The sequence below is a fragment of the Hevea brasiliensis genome, chromosome 4, assembly GCF_030052815.1.
Source record: "Hevea brasiliensis isolate MT/VB/25A 57/8 chromosome 4, ASM3005281v1, whole genome shotgun sequence".
Lineage (NCBI taxonomy): Eukaryota > Viridiplantae > Streptophyta > Magnoliopsida > Malpighiales > Euphorbiaceae > Hevea > Hevea brasiliensis.
Window position 1 is genome coordinate 111,138,808 of NC_079496.1, and position 19,813 is coordinate 111,158,620.

Consider the following 19,813-nt stretch of genomic DNA (forward strand, 5'->3'; position numbering starts at 1 on the left):
TGGATGTCAACTCATGTGCACAAGTCCATAAATGATAGTTGCAGATTTGTTTACAAAAATAGACCTTCAAGCGCTCAGTTGCATAACTTGTAAATGCATTTGGCTATAGAAAAACATTCTAACTTGTTCAACCATCGAACCACTCTTAACATCATAACTACTTCATGCTACATAGAAGAGTTCATCGAGGAATATCGCAACAAAAATTCTTGTGAATCAGGTGCCCAAATATGTTCCAATACCGGTGACATCTTCAAACCAATGATTTCTAATTCTGGATTCGAATGACCATCTAGGAACACATTTGTGATCTGCAAAGAAAGTACCATGACAACTTAGAACTCCCAGGTCCAGCAAGGACTCATAAAATATCGTATGAAAATTGAGAGCTACATAGAAATTTTCTAGGAGACCTAATGTTAACAAAGTACATCACCTGGCTACATCCAAAAAGTTTAAGCACCCTCAATGATAAACAGCTATCCACAATCAAACCCACTGCCTCATCTGCTAAGTTCCGGCACCAAGATAAATCCAAACTTAACAAGTTTCTTGAATGTCTGGCAAGTGATAAGGCTGTGTTGTTGCCAACCTGGAAATAGGCCACAGATGTCCCCCATAAGTTACTATCACATAATTTAAGAATTAATTCACCTATGTACCAACCAAAAATCTCAACAGGACCCTTCAAACCAATCAAAAATACTAATGCCAATACTAATACTAATACTAATAATATAAACAAAAAAGAATAGCATGTTTGAAAATTGGCAGCCAAAAATAAGAATTGTGCCAGAACAACAATATTGCAGCACCCAACCAAAGCACAAGTAATTCTCCTCTAAGTCCAACCTCCAAACTGATTGAAGCAATTTAAGATGGGCATTGCATGAAGGAAACTCTCAAAGCAACCCCTGAACGAAAATTTTCTCCCACAAAAGGAGAAGAGAGAGAGAGAGAGAGAGAGAGAGAGAGAGAGAGAGAGAGAGAGAGAGGGTGGAGGGTTATCGAGGGGTACCTTCTTGACATTGTTCAGTGAAAGTTCTTTTAAAAGCTCCCCAGCGGTCTCCACAAATGCAGCAATAGCTTCATCACTGTAGCAAAAAGATAAAATCGTAAAAAGATGATAACATTTTTGTAAAGACTACAATGTACAAACAGCATAACACATAACAGTATAAACACTGAAAAACAGGCTAATGATATTTACTTTAACATGGCTAGAATGATTTGCAACTGGCATGCTTGAGAGTGCATGGAAGAAGATGCCCCTATCCTATAACCTTAAATATAGGGCAGCAATTTGATAAATGACTATTAAAGATAACCCCAGTTTCAGCTGAGTTCATACTCAGCAAGGCAATGAAGAAAAAAAAATTGTGAAAGGGCTGCCAAAGAATTCCTTCAATACAACCAAATAAAGCAGTATTAGAAAATCATCAAGAAATCAGCATCTTCTCAAGAATTAACAATTTGGCATGATCTACCAACAGAGATGGGAACCTCACTCAGAGTGCTAAAAGGGAAATAAAAATTCTTCTCCTTGTATTGGCAAATACTTTAAATGAAAGGGGAAAATGAAATAGAATGATAGTTTCTCTTGGTGCCTCAATTGGCTACGAGAAATTAAAGAACAGTTTAAATAGTGTCTGTCTGTCCCATTCACTCATCCATGAGGACTCTTCATACATACAGAATATTAGTTTTAGAACAATATTGACTCTTGAAAACAATTTTCCTCACGAAAAGAGTAGTTTGGAACATCTCTCTGCTCCATTCATTCATTGGTGAGGACATATGGTTAAACTCATGCATAAAACACAAGCAATAGAAGCGGGATGTGCATTGCAGAGGAGTAATCACAAAAATATTATATGAAACCTGAATGCATTGAGACACAGTTTTAAAGTTTGAATTCCTCGGCAACCATTTGCAAGATATCCTAAACCAGAATCTGTCAATTTCCTCAAGTTATCAAGGTGAAGCGCACATAACCCAGGACAGGTTTCAGCTATAATCTTCATGGAAGAATCAGTCAATTTCCTGCATCAAATTATTAACATCCAGAATAATCATCCTTAAACACCAAGCAAATATGACAAACATCACAAATAAAAATGTCTAAGAAGCTTACACACAATTCGCCAAAACAAGCTCCTTCATATTATGACCACATGCAACAACAAATTGCCTCACAAAATCATCGCAAACAGTTGGATTTCCAGCCAGAGATAACACCTCCAGATGTTCAAACTTCTTCAGTGCCGGCAAAATAAGCATAGGATCCAGGCTTTGGCAATCATCAATATATAATTCCCGCAGAACTGATCCCAGTGAGTCTGCTAAAGTGTCAATACTAGTGGAAGTAAGGAGGGAGCACTGACTAAGATTTATAGATCTTATTGTAGGCGCAGAAGAAACAAGTAAACTAAGCCCAACATCAGAAAGCCGACATGCACCAGCCAGGGATAAAGTAATTAGCACAGGCAAGCTTCTTGATGACCTAGCTAATGTAGCAGGTAAAACATAATCGGGCATGCAGCGCCCACATTGATCAAGTTGTAAAACCTGATTACAAAAAACCATGAAAATCAGATTATGTGCAATTTCTGCATAATGAAAAGCAATAAAACTAAGTCACACAAGACAAGAAAATGACAGGCTTAAAGATATAAGCAGTTAACAAAGTAAGATCTGGCAATTTGCAGTTATGGCCAACTGTTCTTTCCCCCCTGTGAAAATGGATTTTGCAAGATCTTGTATTGAGTTCATTAACTTGATAAGGGTTTGATTTCTTGACTGTTATTTAACTTGCCTTGAGTTTATTTTGAGTTTTCTCTTGCACGCTGTGCATCCCATTTGTTTTGACATCTTTTTTATAAATCTTTTAACACCTCTAAATCACTGTTAATCAGTTTCAGGTGTTAGTTACAATATCTGTATATTACTCCACTAAAATATGCTAGTGCCCTAGAAGACGAAACCCACGGCAAGATTTTAACATAGGCAAATAATTCCTAGCTAGATTGACCACATTATGAATTCAAGGGCTCTATGCAAACTCACACCACTGTAATTATCATCAGAACTTCATTTCAGATATTACTATGAAAGGATGTAATATACAAATTGAAGCTTTCATATGAATACCGTTAAATTGCTGGTGTCACAGTCCTCAAAACATTTCACAAATTCTTCCTCTGTCAGCCATGAACAATCCTTAACGCGTATCTCTGTAGGGGATCCACGGACAAGAAGATCCAAAAAATGACAATTCATTTTCCGACAATCACAGAGCAACCGACAAAGTCTATGTCTCAAAGCATCTGGGATATGCTCAAGTGAAGTGACTGCCTCGTAATTCTTCACAAGAACATTCATGCATAGTTCTTGCAGCGAAGGAACAACAAATGCTCTTGAGCGATTAGAGCCCTGGCTGTTTCTAGGAATCCATGTTATTGGCATAGATTTTGCTTTTTCTAAAGTGGAGGGACACTGCTGTGAGTTATGCTTATTTGTTCTATCCCTAATAATCTTCATAGCCGTAGAGAAAGGACCTGGCCAGTCTTCAATTTGCTGATTCTCTTCCACAGATGTCATTTCTACACCAACCTGAGGAGACAAAGGTTCCTCTTCCTCTTGAAGATCAAAATGAGCAAATCGAGAAGCATTTTTCCTGGCTATATCCCGAAATTGCTCCATTCTTGATTCATTTATCCTTGTGTTTGAATTCCTAGTCTGCCTTTCATTTTCCAACACCAATTTATCCCCTAAACTATCAACAAACTCCTTAACCTTAGATTTCAATTCCAATTCCAGTGCATCCTTACCATTTGATACTGAAGCATCGTCAATCAATTTCTCTTTTCCTTTCTCTTCTCTGCTATAGGTCCTCCTTCCCCTTGAATTGCTGCTCTGATTTTGGGTTTTCCCCAATTGCTCAGTGACAACAGCATCTTCGCCTTTGTTCCTTATTTCTTCTCTTCCACATCCCTTCCTTCCCCTTGAATTACTACCCTCATCAATGTTTTTCTTTTCCTCCAATTTCTCATTAGCAACATCCACTTTACTCCTCTTCCCTCTCTCGAGGTCTCCCACCATCTGTTTAATCCCATTGTCAATTAAATTCTCCCCAACTTGCCCAACATGGGATTTCTCTTCCTTACGTAATTTGCCCTTTCCTTTCCCTTCAGTGACATATTGTCCGCTCGACCGCTTAGCACTCCCATTCTCCTCAAAATTCAAACCCTTGTCTTCACATTCTGTTCCTGTCTCAACACCCGAATTATCACCTCTAAATCTCTTAGTAGCCCGTTTCCCAGACCTCAAGTTCAAAATCCCAGGCAAACTCATTCCAGCCCCATTATCTTTCACACTACCTTCATTAGCAATTTGATCCGCCACATACGCCGCATTTTGCTCCTCAATCCCTTCGTTCTCTTCAATCGAGCGCTTGCTGGTGGAACCCTTCGTCTTGGGGGACCCATTTTGAATGCAACCATCAACTGGAATTGATTTATAAGCGAGACGGAGGCTCCGTCTCCGGTAGGACTCGGTGATGGAAGCGGACTCGGAAGTCAATTGGTGATTTTGGAGGTTCGGGGTGAGAGAAGGCGATGACTGGCGGATGGAGGGTTCGCGTAATTGGACAGGAGTGACAGGCTCCGAAGAGACCCGATTCGTTTGGGGTTTGGGAGCAGGGTCAGCAAGGAGTACTTCGCGAGACCTAAGCACAACCATGGCTGCTCCTGCAGGACGAAGATAGATGATGAAGATACAAGAAATGGCGGGAATGAAGTTAGAGCGAGCAAGTGGAAGAAGCAAGCTTTAGCGCCTTTCGGGGTACTGTTTTAGGCGATATTTTATCTTTAGGGTTTCCGTCCCTCAGGCGACGCTTGGGATTTCCCGCCAAATTCGACTAAAACATATATCTTATTGGGGAAGATTTACATACTTTTAATTTATAACATAAAAACTTTTATATTTTCGCACATAAATTTTAATAATCGTCTTTACGTTTTAAAAATCAAAATAGGGCGTAAAATTTTTTAAATTTTAAAATTTTTTAAATTTTAAAATTTTATATAAATATAAATAATTTAAAATAATGATAATATAAATAATAATAATTATTTTTTAAAATAAAATCTTTTTAATTAATTGCTATCACATACAAGCGATAAAATTATACACATTATTGATATTGTAAATTGCATAAATGAATTATTAAGAATTAAAATAATTTTATTGTATATTATATTTTTAAATTTAGAATAATTTTGTTATAATATCTAAAATTCAAGAATAATTTTAAATATTTATCCTATTTTCTCAATTCTGTATAGATAAACTTTAATCGTTGATTATAATAATAATCACATAAAATTTATTATAATTAATTATTATAATAAAATATTATACATACAACTGTTATATTTATAATTACCATAATATTCATGACATACACAATGGTAATATATAAGTTTTATATTTTTAATTTAATATATTAATTATAACTTAGATTTTCTTTTTTAATTAATTTAATCTTTTAAATAATGATAAATTATTATTACTATTATATTAATTTTCATTCAAATTTTTTTCTAAATTAATTTAATTTAAATAATTCAGTTGTTTTAGTAGTAATTTTTAATTAAAATTTGATGAAAATTTTATTTAATTTTTTATTATTTTATTGATCCAACTAGTCAAATCATTAAGTCATATCAATCAATCTTAATGTGATATTTTAGAATTAGGTTGAATATATGATTTCACTCTTTAAGTTTACATAAAAACGTTTTATAAGACATCTTAACTTATTTAAAGTGGAATTAAGTCACCCTCACGATCTGAGGCAGCATCACACGTGAACAAATGCGTGATGGAGAGATTGAGATACTTGACCAATATTGACATGGAAAATTAAAAAAAAAAAAGTATAACAGTAAAAAATTTATAACAGCTCAGTTCTCTCCTAGGGATTTAAATGGGATTTGGATTTGGTGATTTAACTTCATTTGCTTTCTATTTTTCTTCTACCCATTTTTGTTATTCTACAACAATCAAGAGCAAAGGAAGCAACTTGTAAGGTCATCGATGGAAGATTCTTGAAGCAATTTGAATCCAAAAGATTTTACAATTCATGTTTGTCATTGTGGGGAAAGTAGTGTGCTAAAACATTCTTGGACTAATTTGAATCCAAGGAGGAGATTCTTTAGGTGTAGGAAATATGGAGTGAGTTTTATTTTTCACAATTTTAATATTATAATGGCTATTAGTTGATCGACCAAAATGTGTTTGCAGCAATTTGGGGCTTACGGCTTTTTCATGTTGCTAAACCTGTCAGTGCCAATGCATGCTTAGCATGTAATTATGGGACTATTGACGAGGGTAAGGATATATGAATTTGAGACAAAGAGGGCTAAGAAGAAAGAAGTGCAATGGAGGCGGATTACAATCTGTGTTGTGGTGCTTCGGGTGCTAACTTACTATTGTGCTAGACAATCAAGAGCAAAGGAAGCAACTTGTAAGGTCATCGATGGAAGATTCTTGAAGCAATTTGAATCCAAAAGATTTTACAATTCCTGTTTGTCATTGTGGGGAAAGTAGTGTGCTAAAACATTCTTGGACTAATTTGAATCCAAGGAGGAGATTCTTTAGGTGTAGGAAATATGGAGTGAGTTTTATTTTTTCACAATTTTAATATTATAATGGCTATTAGTTGATCGACCAAAATGTGTTTGCAGCAATTTGGGGCTTACGGCTTTTTCATGTTGCTAAACCTGTCAGTGCCAATGCATGCTTAGCATGTAATTATGGGACTATTGACGAGGGTAAGGATATATGAATTTGAGACAAAGAGGGCTAAGAAGAAAGAAGTGCAATGGAGGCGGATTACAATCTGTGTTGTGGTGCTTCGGGTGCTAACTTACTATTGTGCTAGAAAATAACAGTAGCAGTAGTAGTAGGACTATAGTTTTAAATTAACTTTTTGTAAATGTAAATGAGTTTGAAAATTATGTTTCAAATTCAAAAATTGAAGTATGTAATGAATTGGGTTTATTAATGAAATGTGATTATGATTTTATGTATAAGCTGTGTGTGATGTGAATAGTGAATGGCAATTGTGTTGCTGTATAATTCTCAGTAGAATTGAAATTATTTTATGACTGCAAAATTTGGACCACAACATTTTCATTTGCTTCCAATTGGTTTGAAGCTAAAATCAAAATTTGAATGAATAAATCACTACTAAAATAATAGTAGTTCTTTCATATAATTGTAAAATGCAAAATGTAAAATGCAAAATATAACAAAAAGGCGTAAAATGCCTAAACCATTATATATAACTGAATTTTACTTTAATACAAACCAAAAAGATCCCAAACAGAAAAAAAAAGGCTGCATTACTTGAATATACAACCTTAGCATAAAGGTTATAAACAATCCAACATAACCACAAAGTTTTAAACCATAAACTATTTACATAACCAAAGGCATGTTATGTCATCTACAATTTACAAGACCAAAAAGCCACATAGTTCCAAACTCTCACAAAATTATAACATCCTTTTTGTCAAGTAATAGGTCTATCAAGTGGATTGTTTGTTGAAACACTGGTGGATTGGGATGCTTGTGTTCCTTGTGTAAGTTGAGATGCCTATGACTACTGCATTGCTTGGTGTCTCTTGTTTACCTATTGCTGTTGCAGTTGCCTTGGTGTGACTGCATTTTTCCCTTTCCATTTGAGCCCTCTTGCTTTAAAGCCTAAATCCCCAATTCTAATAGAAGCATCCTTCATACCAAATGGTATGGTGATGACCCCCTCCAAATTTACTCTTCCATACTTTATACATTCCAAAGTACCCAATTAAACATTCATTAATAAATGTCAGCCACAAAAATATGTTAAATTTGTTTTAGTGGTCAAAATATTTATGAACTTTGGTCAAAATATTTATGAACTTACATTTCCAATGGTTTCTCCTGTGTTTTCATTAATATGAACTCCATAACCTCTGTTTTTAACTCTTTTTGCTTGACTTTATACTGTTTGCCTCGTATACGTTGCTCTTTTAATGCTAGCAGTATAGTAGCTTCACCCCTGCCTCTTCCTTTTCCTTCTCCCTCTATTAACTTCCACACTTGATTGAACTGAAATATCTACACTAACATTTACACTGCGGGCTTAACTAAGTCCAATGGACACCCCATTTCCAGTTGATTGTATGCCTCTGCCTCTACCCCTCCCTGCACTATTTTCCCCAATTGCTTTTATAGCTTGAGTTATAGGTCCCTGTCTAACAAAAGTGGCATCTATGAAATGACTTTCATTTGATACAGGTTGTTGGGAGGTCCTACTCTTAGTATCTAAGTTTCTAGTTGACATCTATGAAATCACAAAAGTATTAAATAATGAAAAAACATTAACAAGTATAATATATTATATTTTATTATGATATAACTCATAGATTACCTCATTTGCTGCATGACTTTGCCTCTTTGAGCAACTTGCCTTATTATGGCTTACTCTCTTACAAATTCCACAAGTCATCTGTACCCCTATTCTGCTTAACTTCCAAATTTGCCTCTCTTCAGTTCATCTTTATCTCTCCTCTTCCATTTTTTTGGCCTACCAGGAAGTTTCTTGATCTCAGGTAGCTCAATGACAGGGTAATCTGATTCATGCCATAATTTCATCCCTCTAACAGGTTTTAAAACTTGTCCACATACCTTCATAAATGTTTCCTTATAATACCAATAACTAATGTAGTCTTCAAGTTGGTATTGCCTATGGTACATTGCACATATTGAATGTGCACAAGGAATTCCATTCAGCTGCCAAGCTCTACATGTGCAAGTCCTTAACCTCAGATTAATAGTACGTTGATACTCTCCCTTAATAACTTTAAAACCATGTTTACCATTCTAATAAATTTGACATTCCATCGACCTATGCTTATTTTTTTCAAGCTTTCCCATTGCTGTAGGAGAAATATCACATATCCATGTGTTTGCAAACTCTCTCATCATCCTAATCTTGTTCATTACTTGTAGCTTAATTTCTTCAAGCATACTAATAATTAATTTAAATTTAGCTTTCAAAATCCACCCATTGAAGTCTCAGACATGTTATTTTCTACTACATCTAAGCAGCTTCCTAATTTTATGAAGGCCCTATAAAAGGTGTTATGGTTATATCCTAAGAAATCTTCTACAATACCTACCCTAAGTTTATTGAGTTCCTTCAACTTAACTTCAAAAGTTCCAGAACTTTTTCCTTCTCCTGCGCCTCTCCATTTCTTGGCCCAATTTGACCAAATATGCGTAGCACACATTCTATGCTCAACATCTGGAAGAACCTTATGTATGGTAGGAATTAATCCCTTGTAACAAACAACAAAAACAAAATTATAAGTTTGTATATTGAGAATGTAAAATAATTAAAGTGATAAGCATGTGGAAATGGCTTACCTTTTACATGTCAGTCATAAGTGTCCACCCTTCTCCAGTTCCCATGCCAAGGTCTTCCTTTAATTGCATTACAAACTATTTCCAAGTAACCTTGTCCTCAATTTGGACCACTGCCCATGTGAGAGGAAACATCTAATTATTACTATCCTTAGAAACTGCAACCAATAATAGTCCTTTTCATACTCCTTTCAAAAAAGTCCCATTTAACCTAATAACTTTTCTGCAGCCTGTTAGCATCCCTTGTTTAAGTGCATTGAAGCACACATAGAAGTGTGTAAATTGTTGCTTCCCATTTGCCAGCTCCTTGCATCTGACATAACAAGTAGTTCCAGGGTTACTTCTTTTTATTTCATTCACATAATCTTGCAACTTTGCAAATTCCAACCTAAAATCCCTTGCAGCCCTTGACAATACTTTCATTTTGACCCTTGTACAAACAGTCCTTCCGACATATACCTTTAATTCCTCTCTACATAAATTTTACAGTTCAGAAACCTTGATTCCTAGTTGAGAGATTATTCTATTCTTGAAAACCCTGATAATGTATTATGAATTAACCAATTTATTCTTGTTGGTCATAAAACACTTGTGGCAAGGGTTATATGTCTTGACAATAAAATTCTCACTCTTCTTATTAATACTTCCAAACAATAACCATGGACAACCTTTTTTATACTTCACTCTAACCCTTGTTGGCTCATTTGGCCTTAATGTCAATTACACCCCTTTACCAACACCATATTTACTTACTGCCTCCTTAAATTAAGATACACTTTCAAATATTAGTCCTAACTCCCAACTTGGAACTTCACATGTATGGTCAAAGTATACATTTTGATTTCTATTCTTCTTCTACCTAGAAGACACCTCACCATCTAAATCTTCATCACTCACCCACCTACTGTTTGGATATGAGCTCCCAATATATTCTTCATCACCTCCAATGTTCTTGCCATTTAAACCATCATCTTTATTTCCTGAATTCTCAAAGCAGGATCATTTCCAGCCTCACCAAGAGGAATATCTTGAACATCCCCTTGCCTTTTCACCCTCCCCTTCCTTTTTTTATACTCCCTGGAGCCGAGCAGTTCTTAGCTCATCATCCACATCTGTTTCTTATACTTCCTCACCTTATTCATCATTTCCACTTTCAACCTCTAATTCATATGCTTTTTCATCACTATCAACCTTTGTTTCATATGTTTCTTTTATTTCCTCATCATCTTTATCCATTTCAACTTCCACTTCACCTTCACCTCCAACTAAATTGTCCTCATTTGATTCTAAGCTTCTTCATTTGCATTTTCCCCACCTACTACATCAGGTTCTACTATCTCAGGTTTAGATCTATGACTTATCCCATGTACAGAAGTACCAACACTAGCAGATTTCTCAATATTTGCCTCAACTACGATAGGCTTATCAACCAAATGAGAGACATAAAAATCTACAACATCACCAGTCCTCAAATTCCCTTATAATCTCTAAGACAATTTGATCATTCCAAACCTTCCTAAACTCCTCTTTTTCATTCCCTGCCTTTCTATGATAAACACCCTCAATAGCAGCATAACCCAGGTCTTTTCGTATACTCTGTTAACTCAATAAGAGAGAGCAAATAAAGATCTACCCCTCTCACCACATTTACACTACCACTAGTATACCTAGGGTAAAGGTCATTAACAAAAATGCCACCAGATGCCATCTCAATTTGATGAAAATATTACCCATACCGTGGATAGTAAAAAAATAACGTACACAATGACCAAGCAAGGGACCATAAAGCATGCATCACTATCACAGGTTAAAAAAAAAAAAAAGTCATTTTCAGAATCATTATACAATAGTGATAGCAAGAATAACCCACAATATGTAATATAATCACAGTAAAAGCCACTAACAGTTAAACCATTGAATATGTGCAATGAAAACTTACTCGAAGAAATGTATTTACTCTTCCAGTACAATGGAATTAGGTGCTTAGCCAATGTGTCCTTTCCACGCTTAATGTGTCAAAACTATATTCAAGCAAAGTCTCCAAGCTTTCAATAAAAAATTATAGGAGTTGAGGAGATTTTTTTGTAATGCAATAGGGAATTTAGGGATTTTGGCCAAACATTGTATTTTTTTTGAGTAATTTTATAGCCTTACTTTTTTCATTTTATTTTTCTTAAATATCCTAGCCACGTCAGCGCAAATAGTCAACGTCATCGCGCTTAATGTTCACACTTTATAGTTTGGGGATTGTGAGGGTAACTTAATTCCATTTTAAATAAGTTGAGGCGTCTAATAGGATGTTTTGAAAGTTCAGAATGTTACAAGACTTTTTGTCAAATAGTATATTCTGCCATTAATTTTCATTAAAATATTTCTTTAAACTAATTTAATTTAAATAATTCAGTCGTTTTAGTGGTAATATTTTAATTAATTTTTGGTGAAAAAGTTTATTTAATTTTTTTATGTATAAATTAATGATAATTTATATTATTATTTTCTTTAAAATATGAATAAATTATTTTAGTCATAACAATAATTTAAATTTTATTCATCCAACTAGTCAAATTATTAGGTCATATCAATCAATTTTAATATGATATTTTATAATTACTAATTAAATATTTTTCTTTAAAATTTTCCTTTTTTATTTAAAAAATGATTTTTAGAAATTTTTTAAAATATTATTTTTCATAAGTCTTTCTTTTAGAAATGTTGTTTCTTTAAAATATTTTTTTTAAAAAAATCTTGGAATATTTTAGAAATTTTTCTTTAAAAAATTTAAAAAGTTAAACAAATTTTTAAAAAAGACATAATTATTTTTTTCTTAAAATAATTATTTTTGTTAATAATTGAAATTATTTTATGAGAAAAAGTGTCGTAATTTAATATAATTTATTAATAAATATAATGTACAAATACATAATTTTTATAAGCTTAACTTAATATTAAGTATAATTAATATTTATTAATTTTAAAATATAAAATTTAAAATTATTTATTTTATTTAATAAATATTATTTAATTAATAAGTTATGTTTTAATCTTTTGTATCACGTGATTTTATTCTCTTTCTTATCAATACTTTACAAATATTAAAAAGTAAAAAAGTTAAGGTTTTTATATATAAATTAGGGACACAGTGCACATATTAAATTACTGATTATCCGCCGCGTGACATGTAATCAAGTGGGAATTCACCCTTTTTAACTAGTCCAAACTAAAATGATTCTAAGTCCTCACCAAACATGGACAGAACAAGCTAACAAGAAGCCATATATAGATGGCCTTTTTCGTCATTTCAAAATGGTCAGCTTTCTAGTTTTGGACTAGAATTGGGATTCAACTAAGCTAGAATACATTAAAATTAGGCAAATAAGCAATTGTCATTGGCATTGCTGACAACATTTTTCTTCAAGAAAAAAAAAATTACAAACTAGAGTTTAGTGAAATATATTAATTAATTTCAATATTTTTGAAATTAATTTATTTAATTTTTAATATTTTAATAAATATTTAGATTAATCTTAACGGTTAGCTCTTCGTTAATGAGAGAAAAAGACTAAAATGCCCTTCTTTTTGTGGACCAAAATGCCCTCACCTCTTTCCTCCAGTCGCCTAGGTCTATGAAGACACGAGTCTTCGCCAAACCCAGCACCACCAAACTATGCTTCACACTTCCCCTTGTTCATCCCCAGTCGCCTATGTTGTTGTCCCATGAAAGTCCCTTTCTTTCTGGTTTCTAACTACTGCAAAATATTTCTTTTAATTTTGCTTTGCGTAGGCCAATCATATCAAGTGTTGCAGTAGCTTTGATTTTGTTGAGTCTTGCTTTCCTTGTATCCATAAAGTTAGTTTGTTGTGATATGTTAAATAAATGAAACAGTGCGTATAAGTAAATAAGAATAAGTGATTGTTAAACAGTGCGTGCTGAGATTCTTTTGTAATGGTGACTTCTAGAAGTTGTTATGCCAGATCAAAGAGTCTTCAAAAAGCTGTTATGGTTGGATTTTGTTATTTGTTCTTAGCAATTTGTTAGGCAGGATAACTTATGTGAGCAGGAAAGTGAGAATCTGTTGTAGAGTTGTTAGATTGTTAGCTATAAATGATGCAACTGATTGCATAGAAACTATTCTTGATTTCTTAATGAAAGTTTATTGAGATTTGAGTTCCATTCTCTGTGTTTCGTTCCTTTCTATTTTTCTGTTATAACATTTGGTATCAGAGCGGTGGTCCACGGCCATGATAGGGGTGGAGACGCGATCCTAAGAGTGGTGGAAAGAGTTGGCTTCGATGGTGATTAAGGCTAATCACATATAGGAAGCGCGGCTACAGGAGATGGTGGTGAGCCAAGAAGTTAAGCTTTAGGAAATCGTTAATGAGTTAAACTTTAATTGCTGAATTAAGTTGTCAGAATGTGGAGACAGTGGGAAGAAGGAATCGGGATGGGCATGTGCCAGTTGCTGATAATACAATGAGGGTTAATTCATCGAACAGTTCTATAAAATTAGAATTCCATCATTTTAATGGGGAAGGGTTAGAAGGCTAGTTATTAAGGGTAGAGTATTTTTTTGAAGTTAGAAGAATTGAGTATGGGAATCGTGTAAAAGTTGTAGCCTTACATCTAGAGGGCCATGCAATTCAGTGGCACCAAGGATTCATTAAGACTAAAGAAGCGGAGGCTTATCTAAATTGGAATGAATATGTTAGGGCTTGTGACCATGCTTTTGATGATCCTACTACTGAGTTGAGAAACTTGAAATAGGTGGTTTCTTTGCAAGACTATTTGAATGTGTTTGATGAACTCTATCCTAAGGCAAGTATTATTGAAGAACAAGCTTTAAGTTTTTTCCTTTATGGGTTGAATAATAAATTACAAATGCCTATTAGGATGTTCAAACCTAAATCTTTGGTTGAAGCTTACTCCCTTGCCAAATTATAAGAACGTATTATGGCAACCATACAACAGAAACCTAAGCCTATTCATAAACCAATTACCAATTCAATACAAAGTACGAGTTACCAGAAGCCTTTAACTATCACCGCATTTACCACTTACCCTAAAACTCCTTAACCATAAAAGACTCTCCACAAACAAATACCACCTTCCCTAAAACTACAAACCTTCTAAAGAAAATTCCTAGTACTTTAACCAGTAAATATATAGATGAGAAAAGGGCAAAGAATTTATTTTATTACTGTGATGAAAAATATTCTCCAGGCCATAAATGTAAGAAAAGACAAATTTATGTGTTGCAACTTAAGGAAGTGATTGATGAAGATGAATTAGATGCTGGTTTGGAAAGTGAATTGGCAAATGATGATTATATTCTGGAAGAGCAACTTTCTCTCAATGCACTATGGGGTATTGACAATAACCAAACAATGATTATCAAAGGCCACTGAGGGAAGAGGAGATTACATGTGTTAATAGATATTGGCAGCACTCATAATTTTCTAAGTGAGCAGTTAGCTAAGGATCTGCAATGTCATATTACTACAGTCAATGGTATTTGGGTAAAATCGCTAATGGTCAAGCCTTTAAATGTGATTCTATGTGTCCAGGCTTTCAATGGACTATGCAAAATATTTTTTTACCACTGATGTATATCTACTATCCTTAGAGAGTTATGATTTAATTCTGGGAATTCAGTGGCTTTAGACTCTTGGCACTGTTAATTGGAATTTTGCAGAATTGACTATGCAATTTTTGTTAGAGGATCAGTAAAATACCTTGAAGGGAGATCAATTTACACAAGGTCAGACCCTTCATATTCGGAATATCAAATAGCATGAATGGTTTACGACTCCTAATTCTTGTCTATCACATAATGGATTGCTATATGCTATGCAAGATTGGCAGAAATGACCTCAACTTGGGAAGTTACTGCAGGATTTTCCAGATGTGTTTCAAAAGCCAAAAGAGTTACCTCCTCATAGGACTCATGACCATAAAATCATTGTTAAACTTGGTTCTCAACATGTAAATACAAGACCCTACAGGTATGCTTTTTTACTAAAGAATGTAATTGAAGAAATGACTAGGGATATGTTGAGATCAGGGGTAATTAGAAATAGTACAAGCCCTTATGCTAGTCCTATAGTTTTAGTTAAAAAGAAAGACCAGAGGATGTGTATCGATTATAGAAGCTTGAACAACATTATTATGAAAGATAAATTTCCAATTCCCTTGATTGAAGAACTATGAGAAGGGTTGGGAGGGGCTAGTGTTTTCTCTAAGATAGACTTAAAGTTAGGGTATTGGCAAGTAAGAATGAAAGAGGAAGATGTGCTAAAACTGCATTCAAGACTCATGAGGGACATTTTGAGTTTTTAGTGATGCCCTTTGGGCTGATAAATGCACCCTCAATTTTTTAATTTTTTTATGAATTCAATATTCAAACCACTTTTGAGGAAGTTTGTGCTTGTGTTCTTTGATGATATCCTGATTTACAGTAAGAATGAGGAGAAACATTTGATCCATTTGCATGCTGTCCTTAATCTGATTAGGGAACATCAATTATACACTAAGGAGTGTAAGTGTCATTTTGGAGAAAATAGAGTGGAGTATTTAGGCCATGTGATTACAGCTAAGGGAGTTCACACTGACCCGAAGAAGATTCAGGCAGTTCAATATTGGCTTACTCCATAAAATGTCAAGCAGCTCAGAAGCTTCCTTGGCCTTATTGGTTACTATAGAAGATTTGTTAAGGATTATGGCAAGACAGCAAAGCCTCTTACTAGTTTGCTCAAGTAGGGTAGTTATAATAGGACTGAAGAAGCATAGAATGCCTTTGTAGTTCTTAAGCAAGCGACAATTCAAGCTCCAGTTCTGTCCTTACCCGATTTCTCTAAAGTTTTCATTATGGAGACTAATGCCTCAAGTGAAGGTATTAGGGCTGTGCTTATGCAGGAGGGTCAACCTATTGCCTATATTAGCAAGGTGTTGTCTATGAGAAACATGGGACTTTTTACATATGAAAGGGAAACTATTTGCTATTAAGCATTGGGAGCATTACTTGCTCCAGCAACATTTTTATTGTTAGAACATATCACAGGAGTTTGAAATTCTTATTGGAGCAAAAACTGACAACTCCTGCATGAAAAGCTTGGCTTACTAAGTTGCAGCATTATGATTATGAAATTAAGTATAAAAAAGGGCTAGAAAATCAGGCTGCAGATGCTCTTTCAAGGATTCCTTTTGCTTCTATAGCTACCATTATAGCTCTATGCCTGATCAATTATTGGTTACTATTAAAGTCACTTGGCAATCTGATATTGCTGTTCAAACTCTCATTTCTAATTTGCAGCAAAATCTGGCATCTCAACCTAATTACACTTGGTTGAAGGACAAATAAGAAGAAAAGGGAAATTGGTGATTTGTAATTCAGATGAATTGAAAGCCAAATTAGTAGAACTGTATCATGACTCTGCTCATGGTGGGCATTATTGGGTGTCAAGAACTAGTAGAAGACTTTCTTCAGTTGTGTATTGGAAGGGATTACATAAGTCAGTAATGAAGTATGTCTGAAAATGTGTGGTTTATCAGCAAAATAAATATGAAAATGTGGCCAGTCCTAGTTCATTACAACCCTTACCATTATCTCAGGGAGTTTTCACAGATATCACAATGGATTTTATTGATGCCCTGCCAAAATCTAAAGGGAAGATAGTGGTTATGGTGGTGGTGGATTGTTTAACAAAGTATGCTCACTTTATTGGGCTATAACATCCTTATTCTGCTAAGACTATGGCTCAATTATTTTTAAATAATGTATATAAGTTACATGGTCTTCCTAATACCATTGTAATTGACAGAGATGCAGTGTTTACTTGTCAATTTTGAAACGAATTCTTCAAGTTGCAAGGTGTATCTCTTCATTTGTCCATTGCCTACCACTTGCAGTTTGATGGCCAAACTAAGGTAGTCAATAGGTCATTAAAGACATATTTGAGGTGTATGGTTGGTGAAATGCCCAATACATGGTACCAATGGTTGACTTTAGCAGAATTTTAATATAACACTTCTCATCATTCTGTTATTCAAATGTCTCCTTTTCAGGCATTATATGGCTTCCCACCTCTAATTCATATTCCCTATTCTCCAAAGGATTCGAATGTTGCTACTATTGATTTTTATATGAGGGATCGAAAGGCTACTATTGCTTTATTGAAACACCATTTGACTAAAGCTGTTAATAGGATGAAGCAAATGGCAGATAAGCATAGAACTGAGAGGCAATTTCAAGTAGGTGATTTGGTCTTTCTTAAGCTTTAACCTTATGTGCAAATTCTCTTTCTCAAAGTCATACTAAGTTGCATAATAGATATTATGGTCCTTACAAGGTCATTCAAAAAATTGGTGCTATTGCTTATCGATTATAATTGCCTAAGGGAGCTAAAATGCATGATGTGTTTCATGTCCCTTTGCTCAAGCCCTTCTCCTATTAGTGATCCTTCTCCACAAGCTATTTTAGATAAGAGAATTGTGAAGCGTCGAAATTAGGCTGCTACTCAATGGTTGATTCATTGGAAGTATGCTTCTCCAGTAGATTCTACATGGGAATTTGTTGATGATATTCAAGCTTGATTTCCAGATTTTGCTCCTTGATGACAAGGAGTCTTTTTGAATAGAGGTTATTGTTGTGATATGGTTAATAAATGAAATAGTGCGTATAAGTAAATGAGAATAAGTGATTGTTAAATGGTGCATGCTGAGATTCTTTGTAATGATGACTTCTAGAAGTTGTTATGCCAGCTCAAAGAGTCTTCGAAAAGCTATTACGGTTGTGGATTATGTTCTGTGTGCTTAGCAATTTGTTAGGCAAAATTAGTTATGTGAGCGGGAAAGTAAGAATTTATTGTAGAGTTCTTATATTGTTAGCTATAAATTATGTAATTGATTACATAGAAACCATTCTTGATTTCTTATTGAAAGTTGATTGAGAGTTGAGTTACATTCTCTGGGTTTCGTTCCTTTCTATTTTTCTGTCACAACACAATTTTCCTCTACATATAGTGTTTTTTTCTTCTTTTTTTTTTTTTTTCATCATTCTCAAACATTGTAATACTTTGCTTGCTTGGCCTAATTTTGTTTCTCCTCTCCATCTCTCTATATCTCTTTCTATGCCAAAAAGTCCACTTCTCTCTTATTTTTTATTTGCTTTTTTTCTTTCTCCTCCGCATCCATTTCTCTTTCCTTCTCGACAAAATCTGAATTCAGAAGCCATGGAGGAACTCATTTAAGACCAAACTCGTCTATGATGGAGAGCTAGCCGGAGATAGTGAACGGAGAGGGAGAAAGATTGACCAAAACAAGACGCTATAATTAATAAAATTATATTTAAATAAAAATGCAATTTAATTAATAGTTAATTTTTAAAACCCAAAATTCTTCAACTCCTAATTTTTTTAATTTAATTAATAAAATTATATTTAAAATATAAATGCAATTTAATTAATCATTAATTTTTAATTAATAATTATTTTGTAAAGTTAACTATTAATGATGTTAAAAATTTTAATATGTAATTTTAGAGATTTTTTTCTTTTACTAATAAATGTTATGTGTAGCAGTGAGTTTCAATCATTAGAGAAGATGTTATTAAGAGGAACAATCACAAATCTCTAAGAAATTAATTTTGTGAATAGTAAAACATACATAAATAAAAAATATTTTGATATTTTTATTAAAATTAACAGTAATTTAAATAAAAAAAATAAATGAATAACTAATTTATAAGTTTTTTAAAATATTAATAGATAAATTAGTTTGTAGGTTTTATTAAATTTTAGATATTAAATCATAATTTTATAAAAAAAAATCTTAATGAAAATGAAATTTGACTATAAGAATCTAAAGCCATTAGAAAATGTAATTAAAAATGATGAGTGTCTCCTTCAAATCAATGTTCGTTTCTGAGTGATGATGATCATGGCACCGTGCATAGCCACATCAATGAAAGAGACGGATGTATGTGCACAAAAGCAAGAAGACGCGTCTTGAAAAGCTGTTTTCTCTGTGTGGTCTAATTATCTTATCCCATCACTAACGGTTAATTATTGGATAACAAAATAGTGCTTCTTTATATATATAAAAAAAAAAAAATTAATTATTTTTATAACAGGTACTCACAAAAGAGATTTTTTCCATAACCTACCACTATTTCTTTTCACACGCGAGGCCGCCTTTCTATAGTCTACCCCACATTTATGAAGGGTTATCGATTTCAAATTGAAGAGACTAAGTAAAGTTTCTCTATTGATTAAATTTTATTGGGTTATTATTCATAAATTAAATTTATTAAATTAATAATTTAATATTTATTTATATTTTATGCTA

The 19,813-nt window shown here is 33.6% G+C and overlaps 1 protein-coding gene across 1 annotated transcript; it reads right to left on the reverse strand.

Moving 5' to 3' along the window:
• Window positions 1-4,915, reverse strand: LOC110640430 (uncharacterized). The gene is made up of 6 exons (XM_021791734.2): window positions 3,151-4,915; window positions 2,135-2,568; window positions 1,882-2,043; window positions 1,019-1,094; window positions 437-592; window positions 1-311 (listed from the first exon to the last, which is right to left on the reverse strand). Exons 1-6 carry the CDS (start codon window positions 4,738-4,740, stop codon window positions 168-170), a joined length of 2,562 nt encoding a protein of 853 aa, XP_021647426.2. The 5' UTR covers window positions 4,741-4,915; the 3' UTR covers window positions 1-167.
• Window positions 4,916-19,813: the final 14,898 nt, after the last annotated feature.

Coding starts and splice junctions, on each gene's coding strand:
- LOC110640430 (XM_021791734.2), bottom strand. CDS start 4,740: ATGGTTGTGCTTAGGTCTCGCGAAGTACTCCTTGCTGACCCTGCTCCC. Junction 593..1,018: donor CACTGAACAATGTCAAGAAG/GTACCCCTCGAT, acceptor GCCTATTTCCAG/GTTGGCAACAACACAGCCTT. Junction 312..436: donor AACTTTTTGGATGTAGCCAG/GTGATGTACTTT, acceptor CTTTCTTTGCAG/ATCACAAATGTGTTCCTAGA.